The sequence below is a fragment of the Chenopodium album genome, chromosome 11 (assembly GCF_948465745.1).
Source record: "Chenopodium album chromosome 11, dcCheAlbu1.1, whole genome shotgun sequence".
NCBI lineage: Eukaryota > Viridiplantae > Streptophyta > Magnoliopsida > Caryophyllales > Amaranthaceae > Chenopodium > Chenopodium album.
The window spans coordinates 14,646,951-14,663,300 of record NC_137844.1 but is presented as its reverse complement, the minus strand read 5'-3'; the positions used below and the strand labels follow the sequence as shown (position 1 = coordinate 14,663,300).

Genomic DNA, 16,350 nt, shown 5'->3' with positions numbered 1-16,350 from the left:
AAAAAAATATATTGGTGGTAATTATAGTAGGTGGTTAATTTTTTATTTTTTATAGAAACATGGAGTGGAGGAACGGTTAGTCCCTTCATCTCCTTCAAGAGTGACTTGGGTTCGATCCATACCCCTTAAAATAAAGATAAATTATCAAATTTTCCTTTGAGTAGAAGACATTTTTGGTCATATATTGTACCAAATATTTGGAAATAAAATTTGGACCGGAGATTAAATAATTCCAAGATTTACAAAACTCAAACACTTTATAAATATCCGTATAAACACATTCAAATGTAATTATGTAAAATTTCAAAGGCATGCATGATGCATCACAAACATGTAGTATTGTTTTGGACAAATAAGTCGTTGATCTAAACCTAAAATTTATTTTCAAAATACTCGTACATTATTATCTAAACGACCAAACTTGCAAATTCGCTAATTATTACTAGTATGTAACATATTACAACAATTCATAAGTAAATAAATATATAAGCGCGTAATATGTCGTGTAATCTATAATTTCCCGCCAACCCAATATAGTAGTTGAGCTACTTATTAAATTCGTTCAACTTTATTAAACAACCGCATTACAATGTGTTAAATTGTCTTTCTTGTCTTAATTATTTTCATTAACATCTTTAATACACTTTGACAAGATTTAATTATTTTCCCATCAATATTTGAATATTTTTATCCTCTCAAAAACGCAAAAATCCATACACCTCCCGTCTTTTTTGCTCTCATGCTACCACAATTTTTCATTAACCCAAAAAAGTAAAAAATAAAAATTTTCTTTCAACACAAATTAAGGCACCAAAAATATGACAACTTCAGCTAAAAGCACAAGCTTTGATTATGTAAAATCTCAACTTTTCCATTCAAGAAAGAAAAATATTGAAGTTGTGAGTAATTTTAATTCTAGTGTAAATGGGTTCAATAAGAATTGTTTCGATGGCTCGAAATCGTTTCGATTGTACAACAGGATTCGGCCGAATATAGATGTGGTAAATGGGAAGAAGATCAATGGTAGTGCTAGAGTTGGTGAAACATCATACGTTGGGTTGAAGAAATGTGAAGTTATAAAGTATAAAGAGGAGGGTTTAGCACAAACTTGTATGTTGGGAAAATTTGTGGAAGGAAGGTTTGTTTATAAGCAAACTTTTATAATTAGATCTTATGAAATCGGTCCAGATAAGACTGCTACTATGGAAACCTTGATGAATCTATTACAGGTTGGTCAACTTCTAACCCCCTTTTTTTTGTTTTGTCCCGCATGATCATCTAAAAAAATGATACAAGTTATAAATAGGTCGGGGGTTTTGAACCTATGACATATTATACATAGACTCTCAATTTTCACCACTAAATCAAGATCTCATTAGTTGCTAGGAGTCTGATTCACAAATTAGCCTTATTGGAATTGATGACATTCTTTCAAATTACCTTTTAGGAAATTTTGCAAAAAACCACCTTTTAAATCTTGTTTTTTTTTGCATATAACCACCTTTTAAAAAAATGTTGCAAAAGACCACCAATTGAAAATTTTGTTGCAAATTACCACTTTTTTAGCAAAATTTATTAATTGTTTTACATTGAATTTGTCGTAAGTTGCAACAAAATTTTTAAAATTGGTGGTGTTTTAAACAATATTTTTTTTTCAAAGGTGGTTTTTTGCAAAATTTCCTACATTTTAATGACGAGTCATTCAATTTGATCTATGGCCAGTTTAGATTTACTGTCATCTTGACATAGGAGACAGTTAGCGCAATAATAACCAACTTATTTCTTGGTTAAATACGAAGTATATGAGAGTAACCTCCAATATTAGAGATTAAGTCTCGTCTAGAAGATTTTGTCCCATTAAACTAATGTTCGATGAAGATTAAATATAGATTGATAATGTTTTTAGTAATGAGTAAGTTTATATACTTGTATTGTTTATGATCTAAACTATGCTTAGCAATTAATCTTTTAATTGTTTAAAAAAAAAATTGCAGGAAACGGCTTTAAATCATGTAACAAGCTCAGGACTAGCTGGAAATGGGTTTGGTGCAACACGAGAGATGAGCCTTAGGAAACTCATTTGGGTTGTAACTCGAGTACATGTCCAAGTAAACAAATATAGCTCATGGTATGATTTTTTGTTTTTTTCTTTCTTCTATTTAATCCCTTAGTACTAATTTATAAATTGATGATTGACAAGAAAGATGATTAATTATATAACTTATAGGGGAGATGTAGTTGAAATCGATACATGGGTTGATGCAGTTGGCAAAAATGGAATGCGTAGAGATTGGATAATTCGAGACTATAGAACTCAAAATATCATAACTCGAGCAACAAGGTAAAATTTAATTCTTACTCCCTCCATTCATATTAATTTAAACTTTCATGAATTAAAATTTGGAAAATTGTTAGAAAGGTCCTTTAAGTAGGCCTTTTTGTTGTAAAGGTCCTTTTATAAAAATGATGACACAAAAGGTCATTTTATCGCATTTAGGCTATGGCAAGGATCCTTTGACCAAATTCCGGCCATTGATTTTTTTTCCTAAGCAAAAAAAGTATCGTGCACCACTTAAAATCTTTTCCTTCCAACCCCGTTTACCCTCAGTCTGAGTTGTGAGGCACTAGAATTGGAGTTTGATGATTGCTTTTCATAAAATAGGATTCCCATTGAGGTTGGTGATGAAGAAATTAAGGTTAAATAGAGGAAAAAGGGATTTCAAGCGGTTACGTGCAAAACACGTGACTTTTTTTTTAATCGGGAATTAAAAAGTCAATGGCTGGAATTCGGTCAAATAAAAGACACTCTCCACAGCCTAAGTAAGAAAAAAAGACCTTTTGTACCTTCTTTTTTTTTTTTAAAGGACATTTACAACAAAAAGGCATATTTTTAAAAGGATTTTTCTAACAAATTTTTCTTTAAATTTGACATTTAAGTAATCTTTTGTGATTGTTTTTAACATGTATTTTAATCATTATATCGATAGGGGTAATATTGTCAATTAATAAAAATGAAGTAAACTCATATTGAGTAGTTGATAATTTAATTACTTTATTTTGTGGAGGTTATTATTAATTTTATTATTTTGTCTAGTTTATTTGATTTTTGTTGATTTACATTCAAAATTGGCAGTACATGGGTGACCATGAACAGGGAAACAAGGAGATTATCAAAAATCCCAGATGAAGTTCGACAGGAAGTTGAACCCTTTTATTTAAATCGATATGTATTTGCAAATGGAGATGATGATCCTGATAAAATCAACAAACTCACTGATGATACTGCTGATATTATCCAATCTGGCTTAGCGGTAAGTATCATCACAACGGAAATTTTTATGTCATGACTTTGTTTTTTTATACTATATTAGAATTTTGAGCGATATATATACATATACATGGTTAAACTCGCCAAAAAAATTCATAATATTACTATAACTATGATATAACTATATTGTTTTTTGGTTATAAATGCAGCCTAGATGGAACGATATGGATGCTAACCAGCACGTAAACAACGTTAAGTACATTGGCTGGATTTTGGAGGTAGGTTTTCATATGTTAAATTTCATGCTTTCGAATGTATGCTCCTCCTGTCCTAAACTAATCACAACAATATGATTGAAAATTATTTTAAAGTATAATTGACTTGTTATTTAATATGACAATGATGTCAATTGAGGACGCCACCACAAAGGCATAGAGGTTAGACGATAAAAATATTAATAATTAGTTGTACAACTATGATGGTTGTGGAATCGAACAGTGAGTAACAGGTGGTTGTTGGCAAATATTGGTGGATAAAAGGTGGGTGATAGTTGGAGTGGTTATGCACTCAATGGAAAATGTTGATCAATGTGCGTGGTAGGAGTGGTTGTTGATGGTTGGTGGTGGTGGCGGTAAGTTGTTGATGGAGGCTGATTGTTAGTGGTGTGGTGGTGAGAGTGGATGAAGAAAGAGAGCGTGATCTTAGTGATCTATTTCCGTTACTGATATTTTATATTACTATCTCCATTTTATATTATGTGCAACAATTAAATTTTTATCTCAGTAAAAAAAACTCAATTACTGTATATTCATGTAAAACGTGGTTATTCTTGTTAGTATATAGATATAGATATCCCATGGTATTATTGAAACTAATTGATGTCCAAAACAAGTAGACCATGGTGCCGAATTTGGATCCATAAATAGTATGTTTCAAGAAACTGTCCCATTTTAAATTTTTGGGCCCATTATTAAACAAGTACCACTACACCTTGTTTTAAAAATGGTGAACATGGTTACAAGATAGAACTAGCTCTTAAAGTAGGTTCTTAGTCTCTAGTTTAGGTAGTTTCAATTTATTTTTTTCACATACTCTCTCCAACAAATAAAAATCTTGTATAGGCCAACTATGCAGAGTCTACATACTTAAAACAACTTAACCCCATTTCCAACTATGAAATTATTATATGAGGCAACAATGACATCTAACATGGGCTGACCAAAATTTGAATTTGCTTGCAGAGTGTACCATTGAATGTGTTGCAAGATTACGACATGACAAGCATGACACTAGAATACCGACGTGAATGTAGGCAAGCCAACGTACTTGAATCCTTGACTACCATGAAAAATGGTGATCCTTTAACTACCATTTCCAAAGATATTGAAAGCACTCATCTTCTTCGTATGCAAGATGATAGAGCTGAGATCGTTCGAGCTAGAACAAAATGGCTTCCTAAAAATATGATAGATCAACAACCTTGAAATTTAAATTTTATTACAATGGAGATGCATTCTATTTCTTATAATTTTAATTGGTTTTCCTTTTGGATTTTAGATTAGGTTATTTGTATGAACGGATCCATGATCATAGTAAGGAGACAGATTTTAAACAATATTATGTTAACTTCAATTCATATGTAATCTAATGTTTTTTGTGATAATATTGAGAAGAGTGCTTAAATATATAATAAAACAGCATGATTTTAAGCTACTACTAGCTTTCTTACCTCTTACGTTATCATACTTTAGTAACAAGACAAGGGATGGATACATTATATTGTGTGTGTCATCATTAGGAATTTAGATAATGAAAGGAATTAGAATTTAAATTTATTTTTAATTCATTCACGTAAACAGACCAGTTAAACAACAGTATTTACAAAGGACAAGGAGACGGGAATTTTTAGCTTAGGTGTTTATATAAACCATTCATTTTCTTCTCCGGCGATGTACCCAAATAAAATAAATAAGGATTTTTTTTAACAATTTCCAACTCCCTTGAAAGAGAGGAGCGAAACTACCTCGTGAGAAAGGTTTGCCCTACCTTGTGAGAGAGGTTTTCCGGGTAGCAATGGCTGATGATCTAGCAAACCAGTGCTCAAAATTACGAATTTTCGATCAGGAGAATGAAATTGTGGATGTTGGTGAGGTTGATGTTGAGGAGTCGGAGGAACGCGTTGCCCTAATGTTGGTGGGGAGATTAATCACAGATCGTAGTTATAATTTTGACGCTTTCAAGCGGACTATGGCGCAATCATGGTCGATTTCGAAGCGAGTTGTGATAAGAGTAATTGGAACAAACCTGTTTGCCTTCCAATTTTTCCATTGGAGGGATCGTGAGAAGGTTCTTGAAGGCAGACCTTGGTGCTTCGAAAATAATTTGCTTGCTATAAGCGAGGTTGCAGGGGACGAACAGCCATCAGATGTGAAGCCAACCCATTCTCCCTTCTGGGTTCGGCTTGAGAATTTGCCCTTCAATAAGCGTTCTGATGGAGTTATTAAAGCAATCACAGCTTCGATGGGAGAACTCTTGGAAATTGAACAAGATGACTTTGGACTTGACAAATTTAGACGAGTAAGAATAAACCTTGACATATCAAAACCTTTGCGGCGTTTCATAAACATCAAGGGGAAGGATGGACGTGTGATTCAAATTGGCCTAAAATATGAACGACTACCATTTTTTTGCTTGATGTGTGGAGTTATTGGTCATAGCGAAAAAGATTGTTTAAACTGCCCAGAGGATGAACAGAGTCAAGGTATGGGTTGGAGCCTTCGGCTTCGTGCTACTCCGCGAAAAGGAAGACAGAAGATGCTTGATGAAGTCGAGGAAATTAAAGGTTGTGGAAGAGCTCTTTTTGTTCCAAAGCCTGATGCAGTAAGCAGGGAATGCAATAAAAAGATGACAGATAATGAGAAAGAGTTTGACCAGGAGATGGAGGATCATTCCACAAAGTCACCGCCTAAAAAATTAAATTCGCTTCCTGCTACTGTAAGTAACATGCTCCTATCCTCTCCAATTGTGAATGATGAACTGCCATGTGGAGAATCTCCTGAGACAACTCTGACCCCTGTTTCTGAGAGTTCTGTTTCTGTTGTACCGTTTCAATTTGTGTCTGCTGTTTCAAAAAAGGGGTTGGCTAGGAAAGGTGTTAAGCTTAGGAAGGAGGGCGCTGCTGGCAGTGGTGTTATTGAGGGAGTTGGAGGTAGTAAGTGTGGAAAACGGAAGGAATGCTTGAAGGATGATGAGATGGAGGTTGATGAGGTCTCAAAACGAGCTCGTGTACTCAGTACATTGGCTTCTGATTCAGTAGCGGGAGTTGGAATGATCCAACCCCGCGAACAACAATGAATCTTTTATGTTGGAACTGCCGACGGGTGGGCAACTCTCGGGCAGTCAAGGCACTTAAAAGATGGTGCTCTCATTATGCCCCGGAAATACTTTTTATTTCCGAAACAAAAATCAATAAAATTGAGTCTGAAAAACTCAAAGAAAAATTGGGTTTCGATTGTGCAATTGGGGTAAGCAGTATTGGATTGGCTGGAGGATTGTGTTTGTTCTGGAAAAGCAGCTCTGCTGATCTTGTTTTGGTCTCGATGTCTCAAAACCACATTTGTGGTGATGTGAAAGAACAAAATGGGAACTCTTGGAGGTTCATTGGACTTTACGGTTGGCCTGAGTCGGGAAATAAAAAGAAGACTTGGCTTCTTCTTCGGGAGTTGTGTGAGTCTTTCGAGGGGCCTATTCTAGTAGGGGGTGACTATAACGAGATTTTGAGCTATGAAGAGAAGGAGGGGGGTGCTGATTCGGAGAGGAGGGAAATATCTGAATTTCGAGCTGCTCTTGAAGAGTGCAATTTGAGAGATCTTGGTTATCAGGGGCAATGGTATACCTGGGAAAAAGGTTTAACTGAAAGAACTCTAATTCGGGAACGCCTTGATAGGTTTTGTGGGAATGAAGAGTGGTGCAGCCTTTTCCCAGAAGCTTCGGTTGAGCATTTAGTGCGTGTCAAATCTGATCACTCACCTATCCTTGCCAGGCTGAAGAGGCCAAAAAAGAAGAGAAAAAGGGGCAAAGAAAAACTTCAAGTTCGAAACCGCTTGGCTACTTGATGATTTATGTGAAGGTGCTGTTCGTGAAGCGTGGGTAGGCTCTGCTGGGCGTCCCATATCTGAGAGACTGGAAGGTTTGCTGGCTTCTTTAAGGGTGTGGAGTGGTAAAAAATTTGAGAATTTAGACAAGCAAATAGATGACTTAGAGAAGGCTTTACGAGATGTGCAGAATGGGGTTGGCTCGGATGATAACCTTACTCTTTGTTCAGAGTTGGAAACCAAGCTTGAGGAGCTCGAGAAAAAACAGGAGGCATATTGGTATCTCCGGTCGAGGGTATCTGAAATCAGGGATGGAGACCGCAATACAAAGTACTTCCATCATAAAGCATCCCAAAGACGGAGTCGAAATGAGATCAAGGGCCTTCTTGATGCAAATGGGGTTTGGAAAGAGGAGGAAGAGGATTTTGAAAATATTGCTCAAGAGTTTTACTCGAACCTATTCACTTCTATGGGGCCGTCCCTAGGTGATTGTGACCGAGTATTGGAGGCTGTGACTCCAAAGATTTCAGAAGAAAATAATGCTTTCCTGACTCGACCTTTTAGCAAAGATGAGATATATGAAGCAATATGTACGATGCATCCCTGTAAAGCTCCGGGACCGGATGGACTTCATGCTATTTTCTACCAGAGATTTTGGCACGTGATAGGGGATGAGGTGTTGAGTAATCTTAGTGGTATTCTTCATGGTATGAACTCTTCCAAGTCGGTTAATAATACTAACATTGCCTTAATCCCGAAGATCAAGTCCCCCTCTTCTTTGTCTGAGTTTCGTCCTATTGCTTTGTGCAATGTGCTTTATAAGATTGCTTCTAAGGCTATTGTGATGCGTTTGAAGTCAATTTTACCGGATGTTATATCGGAAAATCAGAGTGCTTTTTTGCCTGGAAGACTCATTACTGATAATGCCCTGATTGCTATGGAAATTTTCCATACCATGAAAAAGCGGAGTAAGGGGAAAAAAGGTACAATAGCCTTGAAACTTGACATGAGTAAAGCATATGATAGAGTTGAATGGTTTTTTCTGGAACAGTTGTTGTTGAAGATGGGTTTTGCAGAGAGTTGGGTGAGAATTGTGATGGATTGTGTTTCGACGGTTTCTTACTCTTTCATCATTAATCGTAATGTGGTGGGCTCGGTTGTTCCTTCCAGGGGAATACGACAGGGGGACCCTTTGTCTCCCTATCTTTTTATTATGGTGGCTGATGCCTTCTCGGCTCTTATTGAGAAGGCCTCGGATCACAGGCTTGTTCACGGTGCAGGGGCCAGTCGGAGAGGACCGAAAATCTCTCATCTCTTTTTTGCTGACGACAGTTTGCTTTTTGCAAGGGCCACTCGAGAGGAATGCTCTAAGATAGTTGATATACTCAACATTTATGAAGTAGCTTCCGGGCAGAAAATTAATTATGAAAAGTCGGAGGTCTCTTTTAGCAAAGGCGTTGAAGTTTCGAAGCAGGAAGAGTTGGTTGATTTACTGAAGATGAGGCTTGTGAACAGACACGAGAAATACTTAGGCATTCCTACTGTTATTGGAAGGTCGAAGAAAATGGTGTTTGCAGCATTGAAAGACAGAATTTGGAAGAAATTGCAGGGCTATAAGGAGAAACTTTTGTCGAGAGCAGGGAAGGAAGTATTAATCAAGTCGGTCATACAGGCTATTCCAACTTACTTGATGGGAGTTTACAGGATTCCTAGTGGAGTGATTGACGAGCTCCGTTCTCTTACAGCTAAATTTTTTTGGGGCAGCTCGGATAGCAGGAGAAGAGTACACTGGATAAATTGGGATGCTTTGTGCAAACCAAAATGTTTGGGTGGAATGGGCTTTCGAGACTTAGGGGTGTTTAATGAGGCACTCTTAGGGAAGCAGGCTTGGAGGCTTATTTCTAAACCGGAATCTCTTTTCGGGCGAGTGATGAAGGGCAAATACTATCCGAACTCTGATTTTCTGAATTCTTCACTTGGTTTAAATGGTAGCTATTCGTGGAGAAGTATTTGGGGTTCGAAATCTCTTGTGAAGGAAGGTCTAATCTGGCGAGTTGGCAATGGTTCAAAAATCAAAATTTTCGAAGACCCTTGGGTAGCAGATGATAAGGGAAGTTTGGTGTTGACCCCCCCCCCCTTTGATGGCCTTGCTTATGTTAAAGACTTGATTGATGAGAGGACGAAGGACTGGAATTTTGAGATTATCTCAAAGCACTTTGTGGGAAGAGATGTCAAGTGTATTATGTCTATTCCGATCAGTCCTAGAGCCCCGGATGATTTGCTAACCTGGGCTTTTTCTTATGATGGTGCATATTCTGTTAAATCAGCGTATATGCTTGGCAAATCTTGTGATCTAGATGCTTTTCATCAGGTTTGGGTTTTAATTTGGAGCCTTGATATTATCCCTAAAGTCAAGCATTTCTTATGGCGACTATGCTCTAGCTCCCTGCCCTCTGGTTCCTTGCTTTACAGCAGACACATGAGGGATTCAGATGCATGCCCGTGGTGTCCAAACTCACCTGAGACGATACATCATTTGTTCTTTAATTGCCCTGCTGTATGTGATCTCTGGAATGAATGTGACTGCTCTGAGTTGTTTGTGCCTGATCAAAATGCAAACTTTCAGGAAATACTTCTAGATTGGGCAAAGGCCAATACGAAGAAATGTATAATTGGGGCTGCTCTTCTTTGGCAAATCTGGAATCGCAGAAACCAAAAAGTTTTCAACAACAAAGAGATACCACACTTGGTGGTTAGTGACAGAGTTGTGCGCCTGATTGAAGACTACGGCAAATACTCGAAGCAAATTTATGGTGCTGTCCGCAGCAAGAAGTGCAGGAGTCCGAAGAAATGGTTGCCCCCTCCTCCTAATATTGTGAAGATAAATTGTGATGCGTGTCTCAAGGATGAGGGGTGGATTGGTCTTGGTGCTGTTGCAAGAAATGAGTTAGGGGAAGTGCTGTTTGCTGGGGTTCGCAGAGTCCGTGGCTACTGGCCTCCAGAAGTGGCTGAGTGCAAGGCCCTGCATTTCGGCATCAAGCTTGCATTACGTTATGGGTTGAAGACTGTTATCCTTGAATCAGATTGTCAGCTTGCTATCTCTCGTCTTTCAAAAGCGGCTACCCGTTTCACAGATCTTGATTCTGTTCTTGATGATATTTTCTATCTTAGCTCTAGTTTTGATTTTGTTTCGTGGTCACATGTACGTAGGGATGGGAATTTTGTTGCCCATCACCTTGCGTGTTTAGTTCCGTTTGGGAAAACTTTTGCCCCGATGTAATTTCCCCTTATGTTCTAATGGACAAATTGTCCATTAATTAATAAAATACACTAAACGCGTTTCAAAAAAAAAAATAAATAAATAAAATAAAATAAATAAGAATTTGAATTCCATAATTTAATGCAACCTAATGGTAATTAGCCTAAACTGGGCCAACATAATATGATCAACCTTTTAAAACCTATTGCTCCAAAAAAAAAAAAAAAAAAAAAAAAAAAAAAAAACCTTTTAAAACCTAATGGGGTTGTTTCATGACATTCTCAAGCCTAAAAGAAGATACGCCTGCTGTTTTTTGGGCTTCACTGGATCACAGCTCTTTGGATCAAACTGGCTTTGAAGCTCATGCCTTGCTTGGACTCATACACAGACTTAGGCCCTATTCACTTCACATTATAAAAATAATATTAAGTAAAATTAATTTCAATTCAATAAAAATAAGTTCACTTCAGTAAAATTAATTTCACTTCAATAAAAATAATTTAACTTCAATAAAAATAAGTTCAATTCAGGAAAATTCAGTTATCTTAAAGAAGAATTATAATAGAAAATCAGTAAAATAATTTCAATTCAGCAAATATAATTTAAGTTCAGTAAAATTAATTTAAGTTCAGTAAAAATAATTTAAGTTCAGCAAATATAATTTCAGTTCAGCAAAAATAAGGTGAAGAGAACGGGGCCTTAGGCATGAGCTCTAAAAACTACTAGTAATCATTAAAAAAAAAAAAAAAAATTAAAATGGCCACCAACAGCAAAAAGTCAAAAATAAAGCGCTCCTAATAAAAATTTTCTTGGATAGGTTACCTCATAGAGTAACTTTATTCAAGAGAAAGATTACCAATTCAGATGCTTGTGCTCACTATCAGGATACCCTTGAGAATACTCTTCATATTCTTAAGGATTGTGTGCAAGCTAAATGAATGTGAGAATTACTCCATATGCCTCCTGCTTTTTTCTCTCAATCTCTTAAGGATTGGCTCTTCACCAATCTCTCCCTCCCTCCATCTTCTTTTGCTGACTTACAGCTCCCTTAGCAGACCTTGTTTTCATTTATTATTTGGACTCTTTGGCTCAAAAGAAATGATTGCATATTCAACCACTCTACCCAATCCATTAATAAATCCCTTAGAGAGGCCCAAGCTTTAGCTTGGGAATTCCACACCTTCTAAAGTTGTCTATGGAAATCAACCCTACCTCTACGTTGCTACCAGGCTGGACTCCTCCCACTCCACCTAACCTTAAGCTCAACTGTGGATGCCTCTTTCTCCTCGATGGGGGATTGGTATGGTGTTGCTGGTGTTTTTCGTGACTGTACAGGTTCTTGGATGTTGGGTTTCCAGAAGAAATGCCGCATCAAGTCAGCTACCATGGGTGAACTGCTAGCCATCTCTACTGGCCTGCAGATTGCTATTGAGAAAGGATGGTTAGCTTTGGAAGTCTGCTCAGACTCCAAGCAAGTAGTGGAGAGAGTATCGATGATCCAATGGTAGTGAAGGATGCTAACCTGATTATTATGAACTCTTGCAGGGACCGATTTAATAGGTTACAAGCAGCAAAACTCTATTATGAAGGCAGGAATTCTAACAAAGTAGCTGACAGCTTAGCTAAATATTGTAAAAAGTCTCCGGATCAGGATATTTCAGTTGTAATTCTAGATGATCCACCAGACTATATTCGGGATGTACTTTTGGAGGACAGACCTCCCTAACTCTCTCTGTACTTTTGAACGTGTCTTAATTTAATTCTTGCCCCCGGCTTTGCATCAAAAAAAAAAAAAAAAAAAAAAAAACCTTTTATTATACAACGATAAAAATTATAAGGAGTAAAAGTTGATAGAATAAAATAATACATTGATTGAAATTATGTTAATAAGACTCCATATAACTATATTGTCTTTTTTTAGTTAAAAAATAAAATTAAACATAATTGATACAATGTGGTTAAAGAGAATCATATGAATAACATAAATAATATCAAAAGTGTAAATGTTGTAATATCAATCAATAACATAACTTTAAAACAGACACCAGGAATGACACGTGGTAATTCCTCGTGCAGTTTTTTCCCTCCAAAAAACTTTATCCCTTTTTTGTCAAAATCTTCATTGAGAATTTTAGTATAATATAAGTATCATAATATTATTCAAAATCTTAAATGAGTTTGAGGAATGAAGATCAAAATTTAGTTAAATCTTAAAGAGTCTTAACATAATTATTAAATATTAAAAATTATTAAAATATGATGTGGCATGGAAAAAAATCTTAAGACAAAACAATGCTAATCTTGCTCTAAATATATATTCATATATAGTTATTTTGTCATCTTAATTCTTCCATACACATTCACCTAATGAGATAGTATTCCAATATAATACTCTAAAACATCACTTAAAATTATTTCAAATACCTACATTACTTTCAAATTAAATATTTAATATATATTCAAATCTATCCATATATATAATACTAAAAACAAAATCTAGAATGACACGTGTCACTTTCGGATGTTTTTTTTTTCTTTCAAAACTGTTTAATTTTTTTTCCCCAATGTCATCCACTATTTACTACTATAAAATATATACAAAATACTCACCAAATTATATCATTGTGATAATTTTGATTCACATATTTTCCATATCTGTAATAAAATACTATTACTTCGTATATTACAAATATTACACAGTTTCCTATATCTATTAATAATAGAAAAATACATCATAATAAATATATGTATGTCACATCATTAATACATCATATTTTATTCCTTTAAGAGATTAATTTATTTTTTAATATAAGGTAAATTTATAAAAATATTTTTAAAAAATGATGAAACTACTAAATAATAGATTCTTTCTACGGATACAAAAGTAGTTATTATTATTATTATTATTATTATTATTATTATTATTAAAAGAGATTATTTTTTAATACTTTAATTGGTTTCTTGCCTAATTCTAATGCGAAGAACATAACAAAATGAAGTATATAACAACATAGATTATTATGTAAGAAATTTTGATTATTTAAAATTTTATTCATTAAGTTATATCTCCAATAATTTCATAATTATAATATTTTAGGGAAAAAAATGACCAAATATCATGAAATCGAGATTATTATTCCTACCCATTAGGGAAGTATTTTATTAATAAAAAAGAAATTTGATACTCATTAAAACACCCATATGGTTTAATATTTTGTTTTAATATACTCATTTGTCAAATCAACTCTTTCGTCATATTTCATGTTTTATTTCATTATATACTCAAAATAAAAATATAATAAATATTGTTATAGTTGCATTTTAATTTATTTAAAGCAAGCCCCACTTTATAACCTAGATAAACAAATTATGTTTATTAAATGGCATTTTCGTAAATAAGTTGTATTGAAAATTATGTTTTTTTATTAAAAATATATATTTAAACTATTTGTGGGCCACTATGACAAATTGGACACTAATGTAACACTATTAACTCTCCATTTGCTACTATTCATCATCTTCTTCCTCCCACCTTCTTCTTCTTCTTCATGTTCATCTTCTTCCTCTTGTTCATATTTTTTTCTTCCCACCCACCTAAATCTTCTCCCTCCAATCTCTGCCCACTTTCACCTTGACTCCATGTCCGGCGACACAGCTTCGCCGGCAAAATTAAACGAAAACCCTAATAACAAAAGGAGAAATTAATAGCATGGTTAACCCCAAAGAGTAGCTAAGCTTTCCTTTCTCCATTAAATCCGACTTCGCATCACCATTTTCGACAGTTTTGCCGCCGGAATTAAACGAAAACTCAAATAATTAAGTGAGAAACTGAGAATAACGGGCATGGTAACCCTAAAGGGTAGATAAGCTTTCTCCCTTCATTGATTTCAACTTGTTCGACGTCAAATAGTAAAAAGATGTAATTTCCACCATCGAAATTGAAGATTGAAGGATAGAGAAAACAATAAAAGGTTGAAGGAGGAGAGAGAAAATCAGAAAATACCAAAAGTTTGAAAGAGGAGAGAGAAAACAATAGCTAACCAAAGTTAGATATAATTTACATATATACCACTTGATAAACAATTCTTGTTTATCAAAGTTATAAACTTGTATTTTCTCTTTTATTTATGTTATTTTTAATCATTATTTATATACTATACTAAAACAGGGTACATTAGCTCCATGGCTGCCACATGTCCCTATTTTAAGTTTTTTTTTTTAAAAAAAATGTATAATTATCAAAGATCCTATTACTAATACTAAGGATACTCCGAGATAATATCTTTGACTTGCTTAATATTGTTTCTCAATCAATATTATTAATGGATATTCAGCATATGTTTAGTTCGTATCATTTGACTTTAGATTGATTAATTCAAGGAGAGAAAATTATGTTATTTTGAACTTTGTACAATACAGTATATTTTTGCTTTGCTTATTAGCACACGTACTGATGTATAGCTATTGTATATGCTCTAGACTTGTAATATAAATGGATGTAAATCTTTGTGAATAATACAATCAATCTTAACTTTTTCATGGTATTAGAACAACTTGTTCCTTCAACCTAATTTTTTTTCCTCCTTACATTATTCTTATGGCTGCTAACACCATTCTTAATGATGTTGAAGCTGATTGTGCTCCGTTGTTGTTACAGAACTCCTAAACGCAAAATCTCTGATTATTATAACAAGTTTTTAAACTTTTGCTAAACCTATAATCAAATAATTTATTCGACTACTAAAGTCACAACACAATCATGCATAACATCTTTGTAAAAAAGTTGATCGATATTGTAGACACCCATTTGTGTCTCCCCAAAACCAAACCCAGTGATGAATGCCTTTCACGTTGTGTTATTATCGAATTAGGTGAAAGAGGTTTGAAAGTCAAGTGTTGCGGTTTAGTTTTAATAAAATTCTTTTCTCTCTATTTTTGAAAATGACTTTATTTGAAAATAGCCGAACTAGTTTATGTTTGGTCCATTATAAAGGTCCAATAACAGTGTAGTTGGATGGGGCTCGAAAAGGTCTTTCCAACGATATATTATAAGATCGATTCCGATGAATAATGAGGAAGTTATGGCCAAAATACTAAACTGGGCCTGGTTAATTATTTTAAATGCGGCCCAATGATCTAGAGGAGGGCCCAATGTTAATTATTATTCCTAAAACTATTAGGATTAATTATAGTTTTCTAGAAATTTCTAGAAGGTTCCTTTTAATTCAAATATTGTTAGATTTAATAATTAATTATTTTTAATAGATTTTTATTTGGAATAAAATATCGTTTTGTTATTTTAAATATATATTTTATCTTCTGTACGGATTCCGTAGATCAAGTTGATTAAAGATCGGATTCCGCGTGAAGAAAAACGCGCTAATACAGGCTGTCGCCAAACGACAAGTCTGTCGCCGCGCGATAGACCCTGTCGCCTCGTGACAGACATTGTTGCGTCGCGACAGAGTTAATTCCTGGCGACAGCGTGGAGTTTTATTCCTTATCAAATTCTATGTTTTTCCGGATTATTTTCATTATAAATAGCATCCGAACCCCTGTTTTCAAAAAGCATTCAAGATCATCCATTCACAATTATCAATTCACATTCAATTATTCCTTATTTCTTAATTTATTCTCTCTCTTCCTAAACTACCTTTTTACAAACAATATTCCGCATTCACAAGACTTAGAGTCTCTTAGCCAAGTTCGAAGTTGCCTTCGCCCCAGAC

At 34.7% G+C, this 16,350-nt stretch overlaps 1 protein-coding gene across 1 annotated transcript; it reads left to right on the top strand.

The window, feature by feature from the left end:
- Positions 1 to 684: 684 nt before the first annotated feature.
- On the top strand, positions 685 to 4,916 carry LOC145568632 (palmitoyl-acyl carrier protein thioesterase, chloroplastic-like). Its single transcript, XM_081628061.1, has 6 exons — positions 685 to 1,229; positions 1,995 to 2,128; positions 2,228 to 2,341; positions 3,134 to 3,311; positions 3,478 to 3,546; positions 4,510 to 4,916. Exons 1-6 carry the CDS (start codon positions 819 to 821, stop codon positions 4,750 to 4,752), a joined length of 1,149 nt encoding a protein of 382 aa, XP_081484187.1. The 5' UTR covers positions 685 to 818; the 3' UTR covers positions 4,753 to 4,916.
- Positions 4,917 to 16,350: the final 11,434 nt, after the last annotated feature.